General features: G+C 43.3%; 1 protein-coding gene across 4 annotated transcripts in view; it reads right to left on the bottom strand.

Moving 5' to 3' along the window:
* Window positions 1–19,781, bottom strand: part of AP2A2 (adaptor related protein complex 2 subunit alpha 2) — a 56,470-nt gene that overhangs the window by 5,491 nt on the left and 31,198 nt on the right. Inside the window, exons 5-19 of one of the 4 annotated variants that reach the window (XM_064163140.1) lie at window positions 17,988–18,117; window positions 16,965–17,066; window positions 15,458–15,566; window positions 14,423–14,573; window positions 13,827–13,995; window positions 13,041–13,178; window positions 11,425–11,607; window positions 9,978–10,075; window positions 9,630–9,861; window positions 8,663–8,836; window positions 6,542–6,705; window positions 4,794–4,871; window positions 3,822–3,904; window positions 3,070–3,159; window positions 838–961 (exon numbers count right to left, since the gene is read on the bottom strand). In XM_064163140.1, coding sequence (XP_064019210.1) covers window positions 838–961; window positions 3,070–3,159; window positions 3,822–3,904; window positions 4,794–4,871; window positions 6,542–6,705; window positions 8,663–8,836; window positions 9,630–9,861; window positions 9,978–10,075; window positions 11,425–11,607; window positions 13,041–13,178; window positions 13,827–13,995; window positions 14,423–14,573; window positions 15,458–15,566; window positions 16,965–17,066; window positions 17,988–18,117 — 2,025 coding nt within the window. The remainder of the gene's footprint in view (window positions 1–837; window positions 962–3,069; window positions 3,160–3,821; window positions 3,905–4,793; window positions 4,872–6,541; window positions 6,706–8,662; window positions 8,837–9,629; window positions 9,862–9,977; window positions 10,076–11,424; window positions 11,608–13,040; window positions 13,179–13,826; window positions 13,996–14,422; window positions 14,574–15,457; window positions 15,567–16,964; window positions 17,067–17,987; window positions 18,118–19,781) is intronic. The other 3 variants (XM_064163141.1, XM_064163144.1, XM_064163145.1) reach the window with 3 other exon arrangements.

Below are 19,781 nucleotides of genomic sequence, written 5' to 3'. Positions count from 1 at the left end.
CAAGGGATTGCAGCCCATGGATGGCATCTTCAGGAGCAAGCTCAAGGATCACCAGAGTCAAGCCTCTTCTCCCTTGGCCTGTGTCCCAAGAAGCCTCTGTCCCTTCTGCCTTTCATCCAATTCCCTGTGTTTCTGAACCAAGTTCCAGAATCCAACTTCTGAATCCAGTTCCTACCTGCTGCTGAGTCCAGTTTGGGACTTGCCCAGTGCCTGCCCCCAGCAACAGTGGTATCAGTGGTGCCATCATTGCCATCAGAGGCCGGGCTCCATGTTGGTTTGTCTCTCTCTCTATTTCATTGGGTTGTTCTCAGTTCATCCCAGCTGGGTCAGTCTTTTTCCCACCTCACCAGTTTCTCTCTCTTCCCCTTGGGAAGGTAGAGGAGATCATGGTGGCCAGCTCAGCCCTGCCCCTTGACATGATTTCTTAGGTACAGCTTTAATCCACTGTTAAATAAATAGTTCTGCTTGGATTTCACATGAAAGTGACCTGGCAGAAGCTGTAAGTTCCAACAGAAGTTATAATCTTTCTGTACAACACCTATCAAAACAGTGAAAATATATCCCTGTAAAAACATAACAGTAAGAACCAGTTTAGACTGAAGCAGCAGAACACAGCCTGGAAATAAGGATTTCCCAAAGGCTGATGTTGATAACAGCATCATTCCAGGAGGGTTCTCCACTTCCTCTGGGAATTTAAAGCTCACTTAGATCCATTTTCCAAGTAAGTCTACCCAAGACAGCTCTGCATCCATATTCTGCACTTCAGTAGTTGGACCAGGACAAATGTAACATCTTCTACCTAAGTAACTTCACCAGCATTTGAAAGCTGTGTTTTACCTGAATTGAATGTTCAGGATGGGAGCTTCCATGAAGTCTGACACACATTCGATGTTCACCACCTGCTGAACCTGTGCCCCTCCATCCACCGTAGGGTCGACAGGCTTTGTCTGAAGATTGAGGCGTAGCAAGTGGTTAAGGAAACTGAGCAATGAATCCATAGCCCAAAGGCAACTCTTTCCAGGACCTGCATGAGGAATTAGCTCTGTGCCCACTCATTCTCTACTCACACTACTGAACAGCCAAAGGAAAGAAGTGGTGGGTTTTGTCCATGCTGACACACTTCAAAGCTAGAGGGCAGGGATCCATCCAGAGGGAGCTGGACAGGCTGCAGAGGTGTGCCCAGGCCAACCTCATGACATTCAACAAGGCCAAGTGTAAGGTCCTGCACCTGGGTGGGAACACTTTCAAGCACAACTCCAGGCTGGTTGGGGAATGGCTGAGAGCAGCCCTAAGGAAAAGGACCTGGAGGTCTGGGCTGATGAAAAGCTCAATATGAGCATGAAGCCCAGACAGAAACTGTGTGCTGGGGTGCAGCAAGAACAGCTTGTCCAGCAGGGCAAGGGAGGGGATTCTCCCTTTACTCTGCTCTCCTGAGACCCCATCTGGAATCCTGTGTGCAGTTCTGGAGCCCCCAGCACAAGGACATGGAACTGTTGGAGCCAGTCCAGAGCAGGGCCATGGAGATGATCATAGGGCTGGAGCACCTCTGCTATGAGGACAGGCTACAAGAGTTGGGGCTCTTCAGCCTGGAGAAGAGAAGGCCTCCAGGAGACCTTATAGTAGCCTTGCAGTATCTGAAGGGGGCTACAGGAAGGCTGGAGAGGGACTATTGACAAGGTCATGTAATGACAGGACGAGGGGGAATGGGTTTAAACTGGCAGAGAGGAGGTTCAAACTAGATGCTAGGAAAGGGTTCTTTGCAGTGAGGCTGGTGAGACTCTGACACAGGTTGCCCAGGGAGGTTGTGGATTCTCCCTCCCTGGAGGTGTTCATGGCCAGGCCGGATAAGGTTTTGAGCAACTTGTTCTAGTGGGAGGTGTCCCTGCCTATGGTGGGGCATTGGAACTGGCTGAGCTTTGTGGTCCCTTCTAACCTAAACCATTCTATGATAATAATCTCTACAATTCTTCACTATTTGGATATTCTTAAAGGTGCCCTCAAAGATTTATGAGGGCACAGGCAAGACTTCAAAAGAAAACCCATCACCCTGTCTCATTCTGATGTTGTCACTACAGTGATGTTTTGATTCCAACAAGCTTGATTACAGTCTCCTAGAAATGCTAAAATTGCAAGTGTTAAGGACAAGCTGGAAATTAAGAGCTTAAAGTATCATCACCTTCATGTACATGGATTTGTTTACCTCTGTCTCGGGTCTGACGTTATCTGCCCATGTAGGACTTGAAGGACACCTTACCCTCCTGTACTTGCCACTGGTAAGGCTGAAGCCAGTGTAGTTTTGAGGCTCTTGCAGCAAGGAGGACATTGAGGGGCTGGAGTGGGTCTAGAGAAGGACAAAGCTGGTGAAGGGTCTGGAGAGTACATTTGGTGAAGTGCAGCCGAGCGAATTGGGATTGTTTAGCCTGCAGAAAAAGAGGCTGAGGGGAGACTTTCTCACTCTCTACAAACCCCTGAAAGGAGGTTGGAGCCAGGTTGGGGGGGGGCGGTCAGTCTCTTCTTCCAGGGAAGTAGTAGGACAAGAGGAAATGGCCTCAAGTTGCACCAAGAGAGGTTTAAGTTGGACATAAGGAATAATTTCTTCAGTGAAAGGGATATCAAGCTCTGAAACAGGCTCCCCAGGGAGAAGCTTGAGTCCCCATCCCTGAAGGTGTTGAAAAGAGACAGAGATGTGGTGCTGAGGGTCATGGTTTAGCATCAGACTTGGTAGAGTTAGGCAATGGTTGGACTGGATGATCTGAAAGGGCTTTTCCAGATGAAATGATTCTGTGACTCTTCCTATCATCTAAGCCCTGCTACTTGATGACAGTGGAAAAAGCTAGAGTTGCTTCATTTAGCCTAATTTTCTCTACTGCAACAGCAGAATTTGTGTTTATAACAGATCTTTAAGGAGCTCAAGACCTGTTATTTCCATAAACACTTTAGAAACCTGCTGCTAACTATTTCTCTGTGTTCAAGGACAGCATGCCTTGATCCAGCAGCTTTACTACATTGTGCAGCATAGGACACAAATCCCAAGTAAGAACAGACACATGCTACTGCATTTAAGGATATTTGACTGTAGCTCATCTGAGCAGATTACTGTTGGAGCAAAATTCAAGAACTGTGTTGATGTCTTATTGCCATAGAATATGAACATACGCCCTAGAAAGAAAAGAAGACATCATTTTTTTGGGTACATCACCTAAAATCACACTGAGCTGCTTGTGCTTTGTGGATCTAACACCTTGTACTACCACCTTTTTAAAAGTAAAGCTTACTGCACATGGTTTCTGTCATCAAAATAGTCATGGTTCACAAGGAAACACAGATTAAGACAAAACTCTCTTCCAGTTGTCAGAGAACTTCATTGTGGTTGTGCTGGTACCAAAGTGGTGCCAAAGGGGAAAAGCAAGCAATCCTAGTGCTATCCTGTGGGAGTCCCTGCTGCTTCCTAGATGTTTTCACTGTCTTGGGCATTAATATATTAAGACAGCCACGTCTGAAGCATATTGTGTATTATTACAGTAAGCTACACTGTAAGATATAAAAATGGAGAAGAATCCCTTCTGTATCTTTTGTACCAACTGAACCAAGTGTCCCTTGCTGTAACAACCTTACAACTAGGCAGCAAAAGTTGAAGCTCACAGTTTGCCTTCACTCTATCATTTCATCTCAGCTATTAAACAACCAAAAGCTGAATGAAACAAGAGCCCAGGGACACACAGACAGTGAAGATCTGGAGAGGTTAGGGCTGAAATCTCAGTTCTATCTGCAATATGGCGCTAGCATTGCAGCTGACAGGCACTTGGCCTGCAAGGTCTTACCCAGGTTCTGTCGAAATTCAGATTTCAGTCCAATCTGTAGCAACTGATTTTCAAATAAGACCCCGTTGTTTTTACACACAAACCTAAGAGAAAGAGGGAAAAATGTCCTGTAAGTTGAGCTGTATTAAACAGTATTTAGAACCACAAAATTCAAGGTTTACAGAGAGGATGAAGAGTGTGGTTAACCTAGGGTGCATCAGTCTGTGAGAGGCCTTTGCAGAAAACTGCAGTTAGAAAAGACAGTTTTACAACCAAAACCACCACTTGTAGGACACTAAGAGAACTGAATTTGTTTGGTAGGATGCCTGAGACACTAAGAAGTAAGCCACAATATGCTATATGCACACACACACACTGTCTATAAAGGACCAGGCAACAGGCTAGCATTTTTCTTATTCAGATTCTTGACAACCCCCTGAAACTCATTAGGTTGGTGCAGAATTGAAAAGTTTGAAGCTTTGGCTGTTTAAACCTGGAAGAAAAAAAAATCCCTGCTTGTAAATCACTTCTGTATCACTTCAGTCAACTGAGAGCTGCATTTTTTCCCATTTGAGAGAGGAAGCCCATTCTGCACTGGTTACAGTCCTTCCTGTCACCCTCATCTTCAAAACAGAGGAGGTGGTCAGTGAACATCAGCCTTTTGCATACAAGGCACTTAAAACACACTCCAAAACGTTAGTACATTTTGCTGTTTTTCCTTGATTTGTGAGTATTTGTAGAAGGTAACATACAAGAGGCATTGTCTCATTTTAAAGTAGTGTGTGCCAGCACTGACTGGTAAAGGCAACTCTACCCTGTGTATTCACAAGCTTGTCATAGCATCCACAGCATCTACAGAGGTGTTCTAGCCCTAAGACTGACAGCACATGGTTCTCTACTTTCGCTGGTATCAAGTTAATGCACAAATATAGTTTTGGTTTATAGCTATATTCTGGAAGTTGCCCAGCCTTGCAAGGTTTTAGTATTGCTTACTTGTGAAAAAGCTCATCAGCATCATGCACAGTATCAGCTGGTTCCTCAGAAACTACCTCAGATGAAGCCAGGTCAGGGCTAGTTCAGGCAGCACAAAGGAAGAAAGGCAGTAGCGACAGAGATAGGAGTTAGTAAAGACAGCTTAGTGCTTAGTTATTCCTTTTACCTCCTTCCTCAAAAACGGCACTGCTGAGTTTAATGCATGAAAAATTTATTAGCTGCCCTAGCTCAGTACACCTAGAAAGGTTTGAGGCATTAGGCAATGTTTTCCCCCACTTCTCTCCCCCATCCCACCCCTCCCTGATTGTTAGGAACCAGCAATTCTTCCCCAAGACAGAGGAAAGCTGAAGGCATTCACTAGCTTCAATTTTTATCTCTTAAGAATCAAGTCCTTTTAGGTGTTCAATTGTGACAGCAAAAGAGTTTCAGTTCAAAACCACAACTGTAGATATATATTAACTACTACAAATGTGCACTTTGAAGCAGAGACCTCACTGACCTTAGTGGCACCTCACAACCAGTTCTCGAACACACACAAGTATTAAGTGTAGGCAATAAACAGGCGCACAGAAAACAACTTACCCAAGGAACAGAAACAAAAGTGAAAACAGCACTAAAGAGGCAGCAAACTGTAAAAGGCAACTTCCCAGTACCATTAGAGAAGCATTTCACCTACAGACAGACCAAGGGGTTAAGAAATGCTGCATTTTCTTCTGCAGAAAGAAAATTCTTTTTAGGCAGCTATTGCTTATGGAGTTACTAGTACTGTTTTTTGTTTGGTTTGGTTTCTTTCCCTTCTTCTTTAAAGGAAAAAAGAAAGAGCTCTAACAAGCTTCTCAAAGTCTTGGTGTTGTGTAGCATGATTAAACATCATTCAGCATCTTCCAGGAGAAACACAGGATCAACTCTTAACTGCTGCAAACCTGCAACAATGCCCTACCTGCTATAAGGTTGTGATCAAAAGCTGCACAACTCAGGTAAATCAGTTTCACTGATGACATCCTCTACGTTAAGATGCACTGCAAATGTCACATCAGAATTTGCTCCTTGGCAACAGCACCACAGTCTTTGCTCAGGAAGAGGACAGAGTTTTAAAGACATTCTGTGAGCTCTCACTGTAGCCACAGTGGCTTTTAACAGTGATAGTATGAATAACATTCTACCTTCTCTACTGCTGGTAATGGTATTAAGAAGATACTTGTATCAACTACTGAAAAACAACACCAAAGCACAGAGCAGTTGGGTTTTTTTTTCTCTTGTCTTTTGACATCTGTTTGTCAGACAGCAGCAGAATAATTAAAGTCTATTATCTCTGGATAGGATCAATCTCACCGCTCCAGTATCAGCTTGCCAAAAGTGCAGAGACCCAAGAACACTTCAGGGAAAGAAGACAAGAATGAATATATTCACAGCAGGCCAGATAACCCCCAGCTTCAAGATGTAAAGAGATGCATAAGCAGCAGCTTAGTTTAACAGAGAAACAAAACCAGCACAAACTAGGCAGTCCTGTGTCCTTATATCCTCAGGTTGGTACTACAGACTCAGTTCTTCCATGAGGAGAGGCATTCGTTAAAGAGAACACAGCCAACAGATTTCAACACCACCTCTCCTGCTGCACAACTACCACCCAGGAATGTGTTTGATAAGCTGGAACAAAACCTAAAGTTATTTGCTTGTATTTTTGTCTCTCTAATCCTCTTTCAACAGCCAAATTCTTCTGCAGATTCCTTACAGGGTGACTTAATTACCTCGCAAAGTTGTCATCTGAACCGGGAGCAAGAGGTGCGACGGCAGAAGCGGAATCTGAAAATACATCCACCAGGAGGCTACCCCCAGCAGGCAGTGGGGGAGCTGAATCGGTGAGAGGGGCAGCACCCAGACCCAGCAGATCCGCAGATGGAGAAGGAGTAGACTAAGGAAGACAAGACACTTCGGTGTTACACTGCAACAAAACTAATACCAAGCTGTCTCTGGCACAGACAAGCAAGCTAAGGCACACTGCCCCTCCCAACCCTAAGTCACGCTTTGAATGGACACAGAAGGCATCACAAATGCAGTTACCACCTTGCATTTCAACTTAAGGTCGTTTACAGATGTGCTGTGGTTGGTTTGGGGGCTTTTTTGTTTCCTTTGTTGTTTTATTACCTCTCCTTTTAAGGGTTTTATCTAGAAGTTCAATAAAACCCCCAAATTAATCTATCTGCTCTCTGCAGAATCAGATTCTGATGTGTGCCTTCCCCCTCCCCACGTCTCACCTTAGTTTCAAGAGAAATTAAGCATTGTATGGAACAACATTTAAATGTGTTGCTTTTCTTTCAACAAAAGAATGCAGCAATAAAGGCAGTGGCTTTTTACACAAACCTGGATTAAAAGACCATGGCATCTTCAAAACCGATTCTCACTTTAGCCCCAGGTTTTTGAAGCTGGGCAAACCTTGGAAACAATGTCAAGCCTAACCAGCAAAAAAGCAGAGCCTGAAGCTACTTCAAGCTGCAAACAGCTGAAGGCAGAGGCAAGACCTTTGAATTTTCTCTCTCAAATAGAACAAATCAAGTAGCTAGGACACAGAAACATGCAAAGGCCACACATGTGCCCGAGTCACATGCAAGAACAAGGCACAGACTGTTCTAGTATTCATTTATGGAACATCAGTAGCCTACAACATGCCAGATACACCAAAGGATGAGTCAGGAGATGCTTTTGGATTGAGTCTGAAATACTGTTTTTGTAAGCCAACTCCAAGTTGCTAAATGCTCCAAAGAACAGAATTTGATGCAGTATGATGAAAAATTCCCTGGCCAAAAAATTTCAGAAGCCAATCCAAACAGCTGGAACACTAGCTTGGAATAGATTCTTGGTACCCAAGCCAGGGTCACACCAGAGCCAGTAATGACAGTGCTATAACAGAGTTTGTAACATGGCTGCAAGCCATGAAGTGAAGCTCATGAAACAGAACACAATTTTAACCGCCAGCCACCTCAATCAGGCATGCAAAGTGAACCTGGCAGCTTTTCTGCTGGAAAGGTATTTCTGTCCATTCAAAGATGTTGCACTTGGAACATCTACTCTTACATACTGCAATGACTAAGAGTCTAAGGATTATTCTTTAATAAACTGAGTAGGGAGTGCGCTGACATATTTCCTCCTCTTAGGTAATCTACTACTACATCTCAGATGTAATTACAAGTTATGCTAGTCATTAAAGCCAGAAACAAGTATTATGTCATGGGAACGATTCATCCTACCAGCTTTAACTGACAATAAAAGGAGAAATTTCAGCTCAGAAGAAACAAGACTGTGGCCTTGTCTTCCACAACTGAACGCAAACTGTACTGTCAAATAAACAGCAATCGTGTTAGATTGATTCAAGGACATGCACCATGTCTGTAGTAAAAAAAAACAACCACCCAAAAAATCATCAAAATAACTCAGATCAAGACCTCAAACTTCTACTACGTTAGACAAAACAGGAGAACAGTTGATATTTAAAGGGAGTAACTTAAATTCTGAAGCATGTTTATCTTAATATCTCACCTTAACTATTATTTCAGCAGCAAGGAAATTCCCATTTTTAAGTTTACAGCAATATGTTCATACTTGCCAAAGTAACAGTGTAAAAGGAATTATTTATTTTCTTTTTCAGGCTGCAGACAGTTTGTCTCCATCTACAGAAGATCTTCAAGGCAAAACTGCATCCAAGCATATGGTGTGTGTGCAGGGGTAAAGCACGTCCCCCTGTTCCCCAGATATTTTATAGTAAACACATATAGGTCTGAAATTTGAGATGAGAAGTTTATAAACCCCTAACAAGGCACATAAAAGCACTTTTACACTGCCTGAATGAGGGAAATAACTGCTTTGTAACTCACAACAGCAGTGGCATTGACAGCAGCAGGTTCAGCACTTCCATTCATATCAGAGCTCCTCTCCTTTTTGATCTCTTCCAGGTCAGTAACCGTGCCTGGGCCTTTCTTCTTCTTCAGTTTAGCCAAAATAGAAGATTCCCTCTCTGGAAAGGGAGGCATTTCTTCCAGCACTGTAGCCTTATCACAGACAAAAAGTGTATTAGTATAACTGACAGAAAAACACAAACCAGCTTCTGAGTCTTTGAAGGCTGAAGTCATTGCCCACCTAGGAGCTGACTATGCAGGTCACTGGACAGTGAGGGAGTACATTTTAATTTCCAAAACAACAAAAACCACATAAAAAACTTTCTGAAGTTCTTCCAAAGAAGCTGTTTAAGAGAATAGGAGCAGACCACTTCTCTGGTACAGTGCTTTTAAAGAAACAGAAAATAAGATTATATCAGGCCTAACAATCCTTAAGTCAAGCAGGTCTAGAATGAAAGCTCAGAACACTATCCAAGGACATAGTCAGACCCAAGCATTTATTAGCAGTCAAGACCAATTGCTCCATCCTCTGGCTAGATCTGAGTGCCTCAGGTTTAACACATTGAACTTCTAGAGACGAGAAAGAACAACTTAAGACAACTACAAGTTTCCTGCCCACCACAAAGTCAGTTCTCAAAACAAAGCATCTGAATGCTGCAAGACACTGCACCGCACCAGCCTGCGCTGGCTTCCCAGCCCCAGACTGGTATGTTTTAATGGTCATTTGTCCCACTACAGCAGCAACAACTTGGATTTTAGATCTAAATTAAAGATGACTGCAGTTGAATTAGGCAAACTAAAAAAATACCCAAAAAACTAGTGTCCACATTCTGGATCCTTAGTCCTGCATGAAGACTTCCAAGGAAGCAGGTCAGGTTGAGGGAGGTCATTTGCTGACAGAAGACGCAGCCAGAGAATAAGAGAATAAACCCATCTGTATACCTACCAATATATCAGTACTGGCAATAGTACTGAGCCTCAGGTACTCCACAGCTCTCTGCTGCAGCTCAACGTCAGCATTCTTTAGCTGACTGTCACTGCGCAGCACATCTTGAATTGTAGTTTTGATTTCTGGGAACAGGTTCACAAACTTGATGTAGGTGGACAGAAGCAGAGCTCTGGTAGGAACACTGCACAGATGGAACTTGGAATGCAGCAAGTTGAACTGGATGAGGGGACTTAAAAGATGGGAAGAAAAAGAAGGTAATTCTTAGTGCTTTAGTAGCAAGAGGTGAAATCACTTTAAGTGGCCTGTGTTCAACAGACACTGGATTCTTTCTGGAAAGTGTTTTACCTTGATCTTGGATCACCTGCTATCAGATTTCCAAATTCTCCCAAGATGTAGCCACCTACTTTTACAAGATTCTCATGGCATGCTGGAGCCTGAAGGGCCTGCAAGAACAGATTAACAGTCAATCTTCAGTGTATAAAAAAGTCTTTCTTTCAATTTAATGTCCCGATTACTAGTTTGGAAGAGGTCTAGGCACTATGGAGAACTTAGGAGAAAAGTATGACACATGGTATGACTTCTGGAAGAAACTCCAAGTATCACTTGTTTCAGAACACCCTTAGACCCACCCAGCAGCAATGTAGACTTTGAGGATGGATACCACAGCTTCGATTTCCTCTTTAACTTTTCAAAGTGCCAAGGTAAGTGAGCGTGCTTAAACCTTGCAAGAGTCTGATGAAGTTGTCCAAATCAAAACCACTTTCTTTTTTAAAAAAGAAAGAAACACATAGCAGGGATGAGTTCTGAAAGTTAGCTTAAACCTTCAGGAAAAGCAGTGAAAAAAGCAGGAAAGCCAAACAAAGTCAGAGTAACAAGGCCAGGTATTTAATAGTTGAAAGGCCAACTTTAATAGTTGACCTTCCAGTTCTATCAGATGCTAAGCAGAAGGAATGGATATATGCTTCCAGAAGGATCTTCAAGTTATCCTTTGGAGTGTTTTCCATTCTTACTTGCAGAAAATTAAAAAAAAGGAGGCAACAGGCTTCTGTTCTCATTGTATTTCAGTAGTTTTCCTGGTAATTTCCTAAGTCAGACATTCACAGAATGGCTTGGAAGAGACCTTGAAGATCATCTAGTTCCATCCCCCCTGCCATGGGCAGGGACACCTTCCACTAGAACAGATTGCTCAAGGTCTCATCCAACCTGGCCTTGAACATCTCCAGGCAAGGGGCATCCACCACTTCCCTGGGCAACCTGTGCCGGTATCTCCCCACTCTCACTGGCAAGAGTTTCTTCCTCATTTCCAGTCTCAATCTGCCCTCTTCCAGTTGAAAACCATTGTCCCTCATCCTGTCACTACAAGTCTTTGTCAAAAGTCCCTCCACAGCTCTCCTGCAGCTACCTTCAGGCTCTGGAAAGCTACTGCGAGGTCCCCCTGGAGCCTTCTTATCTCCAGGATGAACAGTCCCAACTCACAGCCTGTTCCCACAAGGGAAAAGATTCGATGCTATCCTCCAAAACAACAAACTCCTCAGCACAATCTATCCAAAACCAGCAGGGTCAGGCGTATGTTACATTACATAAGCCAGAAAAGCTTCTCATCACCTTCAGTCTCTGAAGGAAAAACATCCATAATGCTAGCTACACACAAGCAATGTTTTGTTGAGATATTCAGGCTATATTCTGACTCCTTCCTGATATGGGGAAGCACAAGCACATCCCTTCCAGATCATATGCTATTTACTTAATTCCTGCCTCAGTTTGAAAGTGAGCTGAAGATCATTCTTCTCACCTCAAAAACAGTCTTTGCTGCATAGCCTTGCACATCATCCCTGTTGATGACAATCTGAATGACTCTGTACCACACTTCCTCACTGACGTAGTCACCAGCGATGCGAATCAGATTCAGGATTGTATCCACATACCAGGTGTAATCCACAGCATACTTCTCAGCTAGGATTGCAACCTTCAGAACCTGAAAGAACACAAGAGAATAAAGAAGGTTGTGCACTTTCTGCTGCAAGCTGTGATACCTCAGGGCAGCCCAGAAGCCTCTGTTTGATGCAGCAGCTTGCTCACTTGCTCCCACAGCTCAGGTGAAAGATGAACACTGACACTTTGAGCCAGAAGACTCCAGCTGCCAGGTGCACCATGCTTTCCCCAGAATCCCTGCATGGGAGGTTCTCCAGCTGTGTGCTGAAGTGATCAAGAGCAACTGACTGAATATTTTTTTGTTTGCTATAAAATTACAATAAACTCATGGAAGGGGTTGGGAAAGACCTTAAAAATCATTCAGTTTCAATGCCCCTGCCATGGGCAGGGACACCTCCCACCAGCATAGGTTGCTCAAGGCTTCATCCAACCTGGCCTTGAACACCTCCAGGCAGGAGGCATCCACAACTTCTCTGGACAACCTGTTCCAGTGTCTCCCCACCCTCACTTTCAGCAATTTTTTTCCTAACCTCCAGTCTCAAATCTCTGCTGGGTAACCTGTTCAAAACTACCAAGACAGCACCACATAGGAAACTGAAAATCTCTGGACAAAACCCCAGCAACTCAAGGTAGCAGAGGCAGACTACAGTCACCAAAACACAGCTGACTTTGTTTGGGTAATATGAAGGTTCTTAGATCCTGAATGAAACAGGCAACATAAAGAGAGATCTCTGTATCATCTGTTGTCAGCTGCATCTATACTGACCTCTTCTTTAAGAGCAGCAAGTTAATAGAATGAAATTCACATTCTCTGCCACGTCAAGAGAGACTGCTGGCAGGAACAGGACAGTACAAGAGGGAAATCAACTAACACCGCATTGTTAACCTCTCTCACCAAGGAACTTCAGCACCCAACTAAGCTAAATAATTACACCAACAACGGGTTTTGGCTCCTGTTCTAGGAAGGTCCTTAAGTGAGTATTTGAACTATTATGCTTTTTCCTGCTGGCAGAAAGACAGATACCATGCCTCTCTTTCAGTTTGTTAGTAGATACTGGGTTTGGGACTCTTTAGACTGAATGTTGTCACAACATTCACAATATGCAGTTGTATCTACAAACAAGTATTTATCACATGAATTTTTGAAGCTATTACACAGTTGACTAGAATAGGACATAACCCTTAGCACTGGCAACATTAATTTCCCTTTCTACATGTAGTGACCTGAGACTAAGATTGCTTTTGAAAATCTTTTCGTTTCCAAGGTTTTGCTTTTTCTTCCCTCTCCAACCTCTTCATCTGAAATGAAGAGCACTCTTCAACCTCCCTTTCTTCTTCAACCTAAATGAAGAATGCTCTTTGCTATTAGACTACAAAATCAAACCACCATGAAAAAGAAACCTCCCCAGCATCTCAATGAATAAATGGCACAAAGGCAGCTATGAAAGAGTTAAGGAAACACTAATATCAACTCACAATTTCCTCTCTGATAGAATAATCAGCAGTCTCCAAGTAATTCAGCATTTCAGCCACAATCTGCTGGGCATTGCTTCGGTCACACATGGCGTACAGGAGATCTACAGCTCTCTGTCGTACACTTACATCTCTTTCAGTCTGCAAAAAGACACACACAGAAGGTCAGGATGAATTCATCTTTGAGAAGGGTAACTTACTGGAGATATAGAAAGTTACTATAATCCACTGTCAACTTTAAAGCAAACAGAATGTCATTATCTTTCAGATGCAGAATGAACTTAGATATACTCTTCACACAAGCTATGAGTTTCTAGTTCTGTTCTCATTTTCAATCTCCTAGAAAGAGGCCTCTGGAGACTTAAGAGACCTTCCTGCTTTTAGGTTACATTTCCAAGACTCAAACAATCAGTTTCATTTCTGTAGCTTACATATCCAAAGCTGTGAAAGTGCTGAGAGAATAGAGGAGTTTGTACAGAATGCTCCACAGTTACCCTAGCTAGGGTGAACGGTTTTGTGATCCACTAGATAACAGGCACCACTGGCCACAGCTGCACTAGTAAGTGGTTGAAATTGTCCAACCACAGTGCAACAGGCAGCTTTAGAGCAGGGCTTGCGTTGTACCAACTGGAGTTGACCTCTGGTTTTGCCACCACAGCAAAATTTTCTGCACTAAGAGACAAACCTTACGACTTGAGGACCCAACAAGTTAAGAGTGTAAGGAGGGGTGCGGAGCCTTGGGGCAGGGGAACAGACAACACACACCACAGACTGCACACAAATATTTACCTTCAGGGCATTGATAACAGTTTCTATGTGTGTTTTCACAGCCTCGTGTGAGAACTCAGAGCTGGCAAGCGTGCACATGCTTTCCAGTGCTAGGTAACGCAAATTAGTTTCTCGGTGCTGCAAGAACTGACCTAGCTGGTTACAGGCACGGACTAGGAGGTTTGGCTCACTGCACAGGAGAGGAGAGAAAGTGAAAGGGTTAAAAGCAGCAGGTTTGAGGACACCCAACACAGAGTATATTATTTCTGCAGTGGAAAGTTCTTTAAATGCATCAAAGTGCCTGCCAGAATGTCCTGCTGGTGACATGAAAATTCAGATACTGTGAGCAAATAACCTCTGTTGGATCAGCATGGTGGGGTCAATACAAAACACCCCCCAAGCCCAAAGCAGCAAGTAACAAAGCAATAATATGCTGACAGCATCACAGTGCATTAATACTGCTTGACTCCATCGCTGTGGTTGTGTTCAATCTAGCAAGCAACTTCACATTCTGTTCTCCTCCCTTCTGCCCCAATGAAACCCCATTTAGTATTCCAGACTAAGCTACAGCTTTTCACTTCCAACACCCTGACCAGAGCCATATTCTCCCAGCTCACCTGTCATGGTGTATAATTAAGCTGATGGCCTCAAAGAGCACAGCATTCTTCGCGTTTGAGTGTTGCACTTTCTTGGACTTTGGTGGCTCCTGTGCTTTGTTCAGGATGGTTTCCAGGCATTCTGTTAGGCGACCACGTACCGCAGGGTCTTCTGGAGAACAACCACCCGTTGGACAACTTCATTTTGTTCAACACCCTAATCCCTACTTTAGGCCTTCCACCTTGCTAGATAGATCTGACTAAAGTGGAGTATTTCGATACATCAAACAGTTCACTCTTCCCCAGTAGAGAGCTGGCAAAAGAACTCTGTGCCACAGCTCTGCTTGAGTGATTGCAAAAGTCAAACATACTCTGTGCTGTACTGCAAAGCTTTTAATATCATAGAATGGCTTAGTCTGGGAGAGAATTTAGATAGCGCCTACTCTAACATCCCTGCCATGGGCAGGGACACCTCTCATCTAGACTTGGTTGCTCAAGGCCTCATCCAACCCAACCTCAAACGCTTCCAGAGAGAGGTCATCCACAACTTCTCCAGGCAACTTATTTCAGCGTCTCACCACTCTCATACTGGAGAACTTCTTCCTAAGATCCAGTCTAACCCTGCTCTACCTCCGCTTCAAACCGTTCCCCCTTGTCCTGTTGCTACACATCCTTATGAAGAATCCCTCTCCAGCTTTCCTGTAGACTCCATTCAGGTATCAGAAGGCAGCTCTAAGGTCCTCCCCAGTGCCACCTCTTCTCCAGGCTGAACAATCCCAGCTTCCTCAGCCTAGTCTCATCGCAGAGGTGCCCCAGCCCTTGGATCATCTTTCTTTGAAACAGCAGCTGCAACTGGTCTGTAAGATGCATACTGGTTTGAGACTTTGCTCTGAGCTACACAGCATTTAATAATGTGAAACACACAGGTGCACAGACTTCAGTGTCCTTATCTTAGGGCAAGATGCTTGCACTCCAAGTTATGGTAACACCACAGCAGTTCTCTGGAAAGAACATACCACACAAGAGAGAAGGCCACGGCTGAGATGTGTGCATTACCTGGAGGTGGGTAGCACTGTAACAGCCTCAGAAGTTTCACAGATAACCAAGGAGCAGGAACAAAGTAGTATGTGTAGTCCTGGAGATCTGTTGACGCAGAAGTTACAATCTGCAAAACAAGCAGGCAGCACATCAGCTCCTGCAGTGAAGTGGTGTGTAATCACAAGAAGGATCTAAAGAACCTTGGAGGTTACCTTTGACAGAGGCTTACAAAACTATGTCACTAGCAATGTTTAATTTGGTAGATTAATTAGGTGCAAGCTGTCACACTAGGACTACACCATCAGGGTCCTCCTAACTGAAATTCAGTTTTACAGATAAAGCAAGTCTAGGGAGGCTCTTCCTGAAAGTATGCTTGCTTTTTAAGAATGAAGATGACCATTTTGTAACACTGAAACGTTTAACCAGAAGTTAGACTTTAACATTTCCTAGATTCAGCCAACAAAAGCCTAAATATAGTGTTATAAATTCCAAGTTCCTCTCTCAGCAATAATTAAGTGCAAGATGCTATGAGAGACTCAACTACAGTGGAAAAAGAGAACCCAACAATTTCCTACTCCAGAGCAAAGAACATAGAGCTTTCACAGTGAGATGTTATAAAGTTTAGATCAGGTTTCAAAGGGAGTACCCTTCTTCATGGATTTCTTTTCCCCCTTTGATTCTAGGGTAAGCATGAGCCTGACAATAGCTTTGCTTAATGAAATTCTCATCTAGTTCTTAATGCTCCATTACAGAACAGTTATGCACTTCCCTCAGCCCTTCTTTGTGCATTTAAGTATTAGATAAAAATCTTTGTGTTTGAAAAGAAACTAAACTCTGAACTCAAAGTAATTTTGATATACCACCACATAAGTCTCAGTATAAAACAGCATCTTCCCATCTCTTGCTTATTTTCCATGAGACCAAAACTTCAAGAATTGTCCCTTCACTCCTGTCAGCTGCCCCCTGCCCTTGCTTAACACTCTGTACCCATTTACAGAATATAAGATGCTTGAGATTATTAACCTAGCAGCAGCTCCAGACAGGGAATAGGAAGATTCACCTTAGATAATACTTATACCTATATTTTTGAAGGTTGTCTGCAGAAGTTTGCAGAATTAGTCTTTGATCCAAATACTCTCTAATGCTACAGAAAATGAGTATTAAAAATGCAGCTGCATCATGAGAGTCTTTTCAAATACAAGAGAGGAGGGGGAAGCAGGGGGAGGCGAGAGAGATACCCTGACTAGAGAAGGGGAGAGAGACACACACCCTTTTTCATCATAGACTTGGAGCACAGCAAGAAAGCTTGGATAAGCTAGTACAGTCTTCTGCCTGGGTAAGCAACATGTGCCAGAAGCTAGCTGAACCAGCTACATGAAATGAAACTGAATCATCTTCACTTTTAATAGTACACTAAACTAATTTGACCTAGAAAGCTGAACAAGTAAGAGTAAGCTAACCCGACCTAGAAAGCAGAGTAAATTAAGCAACAGTGAAGTAGTATCAGGGTTATCATTGGACTCACTCTGCTTAATCTAGACACTGCCAAGGAGACTGAAGTTTTAAACTCTTCTGGGTTCTTCTGTGCCAAAGTGGTAATCAGACTTGTAGCTGCAGTAACCACACCCTAGAAAAAACAAAGTCAGAACATCCATTTTGTGAAGTTCAAGATGCTGCCCATCAACACCTTCCATTTCAGGTACTTTTTTGTAATTTTTGTTGTATATTAAAAAATTGTCCCCCACGACAAAGACCCATGCTAAAAAGCCTTTTATTTGGCTGGCAGATGGACTAGTCTCACAGGATCCTCACCAAGATGACACTGTCATGCTTGCAGGGCATTTAATGACATTTTTTATTAGCTTTGCCTTGTATTTGAGTAGTTCCTATAAATACAGACAGCTATATTAAAATAAAGCCTGGCTGCAAACTGTCCTACTACAAAAGGACAATGACGAGAAGCAACAGAGTGCAGGTGGCCGTCCCAGAGAGAATTCTGACAACCCATCATGGAGGGGGCTTGCCTAACAAACACTTTCTGTTACTGCAGAATAAAGCACTTCTATTACTAGTGAAACAAGTCTTAATGACCCTGCTTCCATAAAGTAACTAGATGGAGAAGTCTCTTATCTAGAGTAAGATTTTCTCAAGCAGCAAGGTAAGAATGACACCACAGGACAAGGAAGTCCAAGCACTGACAAATCAGGTCTGATCTGAAAAGGCCTAAGAAAATTAGGTTTTACATCTATGGAATATGACTTAGGATCACAGGGCACGTGGTTAATTTAGAGCCACAGCAAAAGAACCTATGCATATCATCTTGTATCTCCAAGGAAGAGATAAAGCTTTAATAAAAGTTAACATATAAAGCAACTAAAACAGGATAACTCCCTCCATTTCTTTCCTCAAGCCTCAAGAAAACCCAGTTTCAATGAACTCTGTTGCTTGAAAGGCTTAAGAAGAAATAAGTGAATAGTGTTTTTAACAGCAGAAGCAACATCACTTTCTACGCAGAGCAGGCCCCAGAAGCATAATGAAGCTGATTTACCAAGTGCTGGTCATTGAGGAGATGCACCACTCTAGATGTCCAGTCTCCCATGGGAACAAGGTCAGGAGAAGTTCTATACAAACGCAGCAAGCACAAGGCAGCACTCTGCTTCACACTATCCATAGTATCTCTGCAAGAAACAAGCAGGGATTGAAAACAGCGCTGATGTCCCAGCAGTACCTGCAGGCCAGCACTCTGCTGGTCTCTGCACTGACAGCATCCACAGCCAGGCAGCATCCTATCAACAGGAGCTAAACCAGAAGTTCACTAAATTCTTCATACATAGAATTTGGTTTTAATTAGAATTGTTATAATCATAGACCAGCTTAGCTTGGAAGGGACCTCAGAGATAATCTACTTGATCCTCATTGCCACTAGCCCAAGTTGATCAAAGTCTCATGCAACCTGGCTTCAAACACCTCCAAGGAGGAGCCATCAACAACCTTTTTGGGTGACCCATTCCAGTTGTCTCACCACCCTTGTACTGAAGAGCTTCTTCCTAAGAACTAATCTAATCCTGCTCTCCCTCTAAGATTAAAACCATTCCCCTTATTCTACTGCCAGACACCCTTATGTAAAATCCCTTTGCAGCCTCCCTGCAGATTCCCTTCAGGTATTGCAAGGTAGCTGTAAGGTCTCTGCAGTGCCTTTTCTTCTCCAAGGCTGAACAACCCCAGTAAGTTTAACTGGTAAAGTTTTCAACTATTACCTTTATCTAGCAACCTCTATAAAGATTGTTTAGATCTTACAGTGGCATTTCACATTTTCTTATCAGAACTGAAAGTCCATCATCAAATGAGCACAAGCTCATCTAGCCATGAAACAAGCTTCTTCCAAACCAACTCATCTGATCCAGTTAGGGTACACTGCATTATCCATGTGACCAAGGGTGGATCTCCTGCAAGGTCCTGTGTATCAGCTACAAACCATTACTCAGCAGTTCAGTACCTACAGCAAGCATACAAGGCAGCCAGCTCTCACCAAGCATGCAACCCACAGCTCTGTTCGGTTTGCCACCCCTGCAGCTGGCACAGAAAAAGGCTATTTTAGGAGTGGCCTGCTGCTCTGCTGCTCTTCCAGTTCAGTGAACTCTCTTTCAGAAAGTGGCTAATTAAGCATTTTCTATGTGGCACAAACAGCTAAAAACCATAGAGTATTTGTACTTAAAGTTCCAAAGGAACCAGAAACCTTCACCTCACCAGCAGCAGCATTATGTGAATCTACCAATTTTCCATGGGACCAAATTGGACCTCAGTTAAAAACACAAAATCAACAAATTCCAAAACTACTCCTCTTCTCTCTGCCCACTTCCTCCCTCCATTTTATATTCAAGCCAAGAGAGCTATACTGAAGTTGAAATGTAACCAATAGTGGTCATCTGCACAGGTCTCTTGGCTATGACATGCACATGATATATGTCTAGAGTCACAGACTTGAGTTGGAAGGAACCTTTCAAGGTCATCCAGTCCAACTTCCCTACAGTTAACAGGAATATATGAAACTGGATCAGGTTGCTCAGAGCCCCAAACAACCTGACCAGTACTGGTTCTAGGGATGGGGCACCTGTGCAGCCTGGGACAGGATCACACCACCCTTAGCATTACAAAAAGAAAGATTCTGCCTCTCCAGTATGAAGCTCCGTCTTAATTCAAGCCATCACCTCTTGTCCTGTCACAAAAGGCCCTGCTTAAAAGTCTGTCCCCAAACTTTCTGATCATCCCCTTTAAGCACTGAAAGGCCATCAGGTCTCCCTGAAGTCTTCTCTTCTCCAGGCTGAAACACCCCAACGCTCTC

Source organism: Pogoniulus pusillus, chromosome 24, assembly GCF_015220805.1.
Source record: "Pogoniulus pusillus isolate bPogPus1 chromosome 24, bPogPus1.pri, whole genome shotgun sequence".
NCBI lineage: Eukaryota > Metazoa > Chordata > Aves > Piciformes > Lybiidae > Pogoniulus > Pogoniulus pusillus.
Note: the sequence above shows the minus strand (reverse complement) of the source record. Positions and strands in the feature narration are given on the sequence as shown.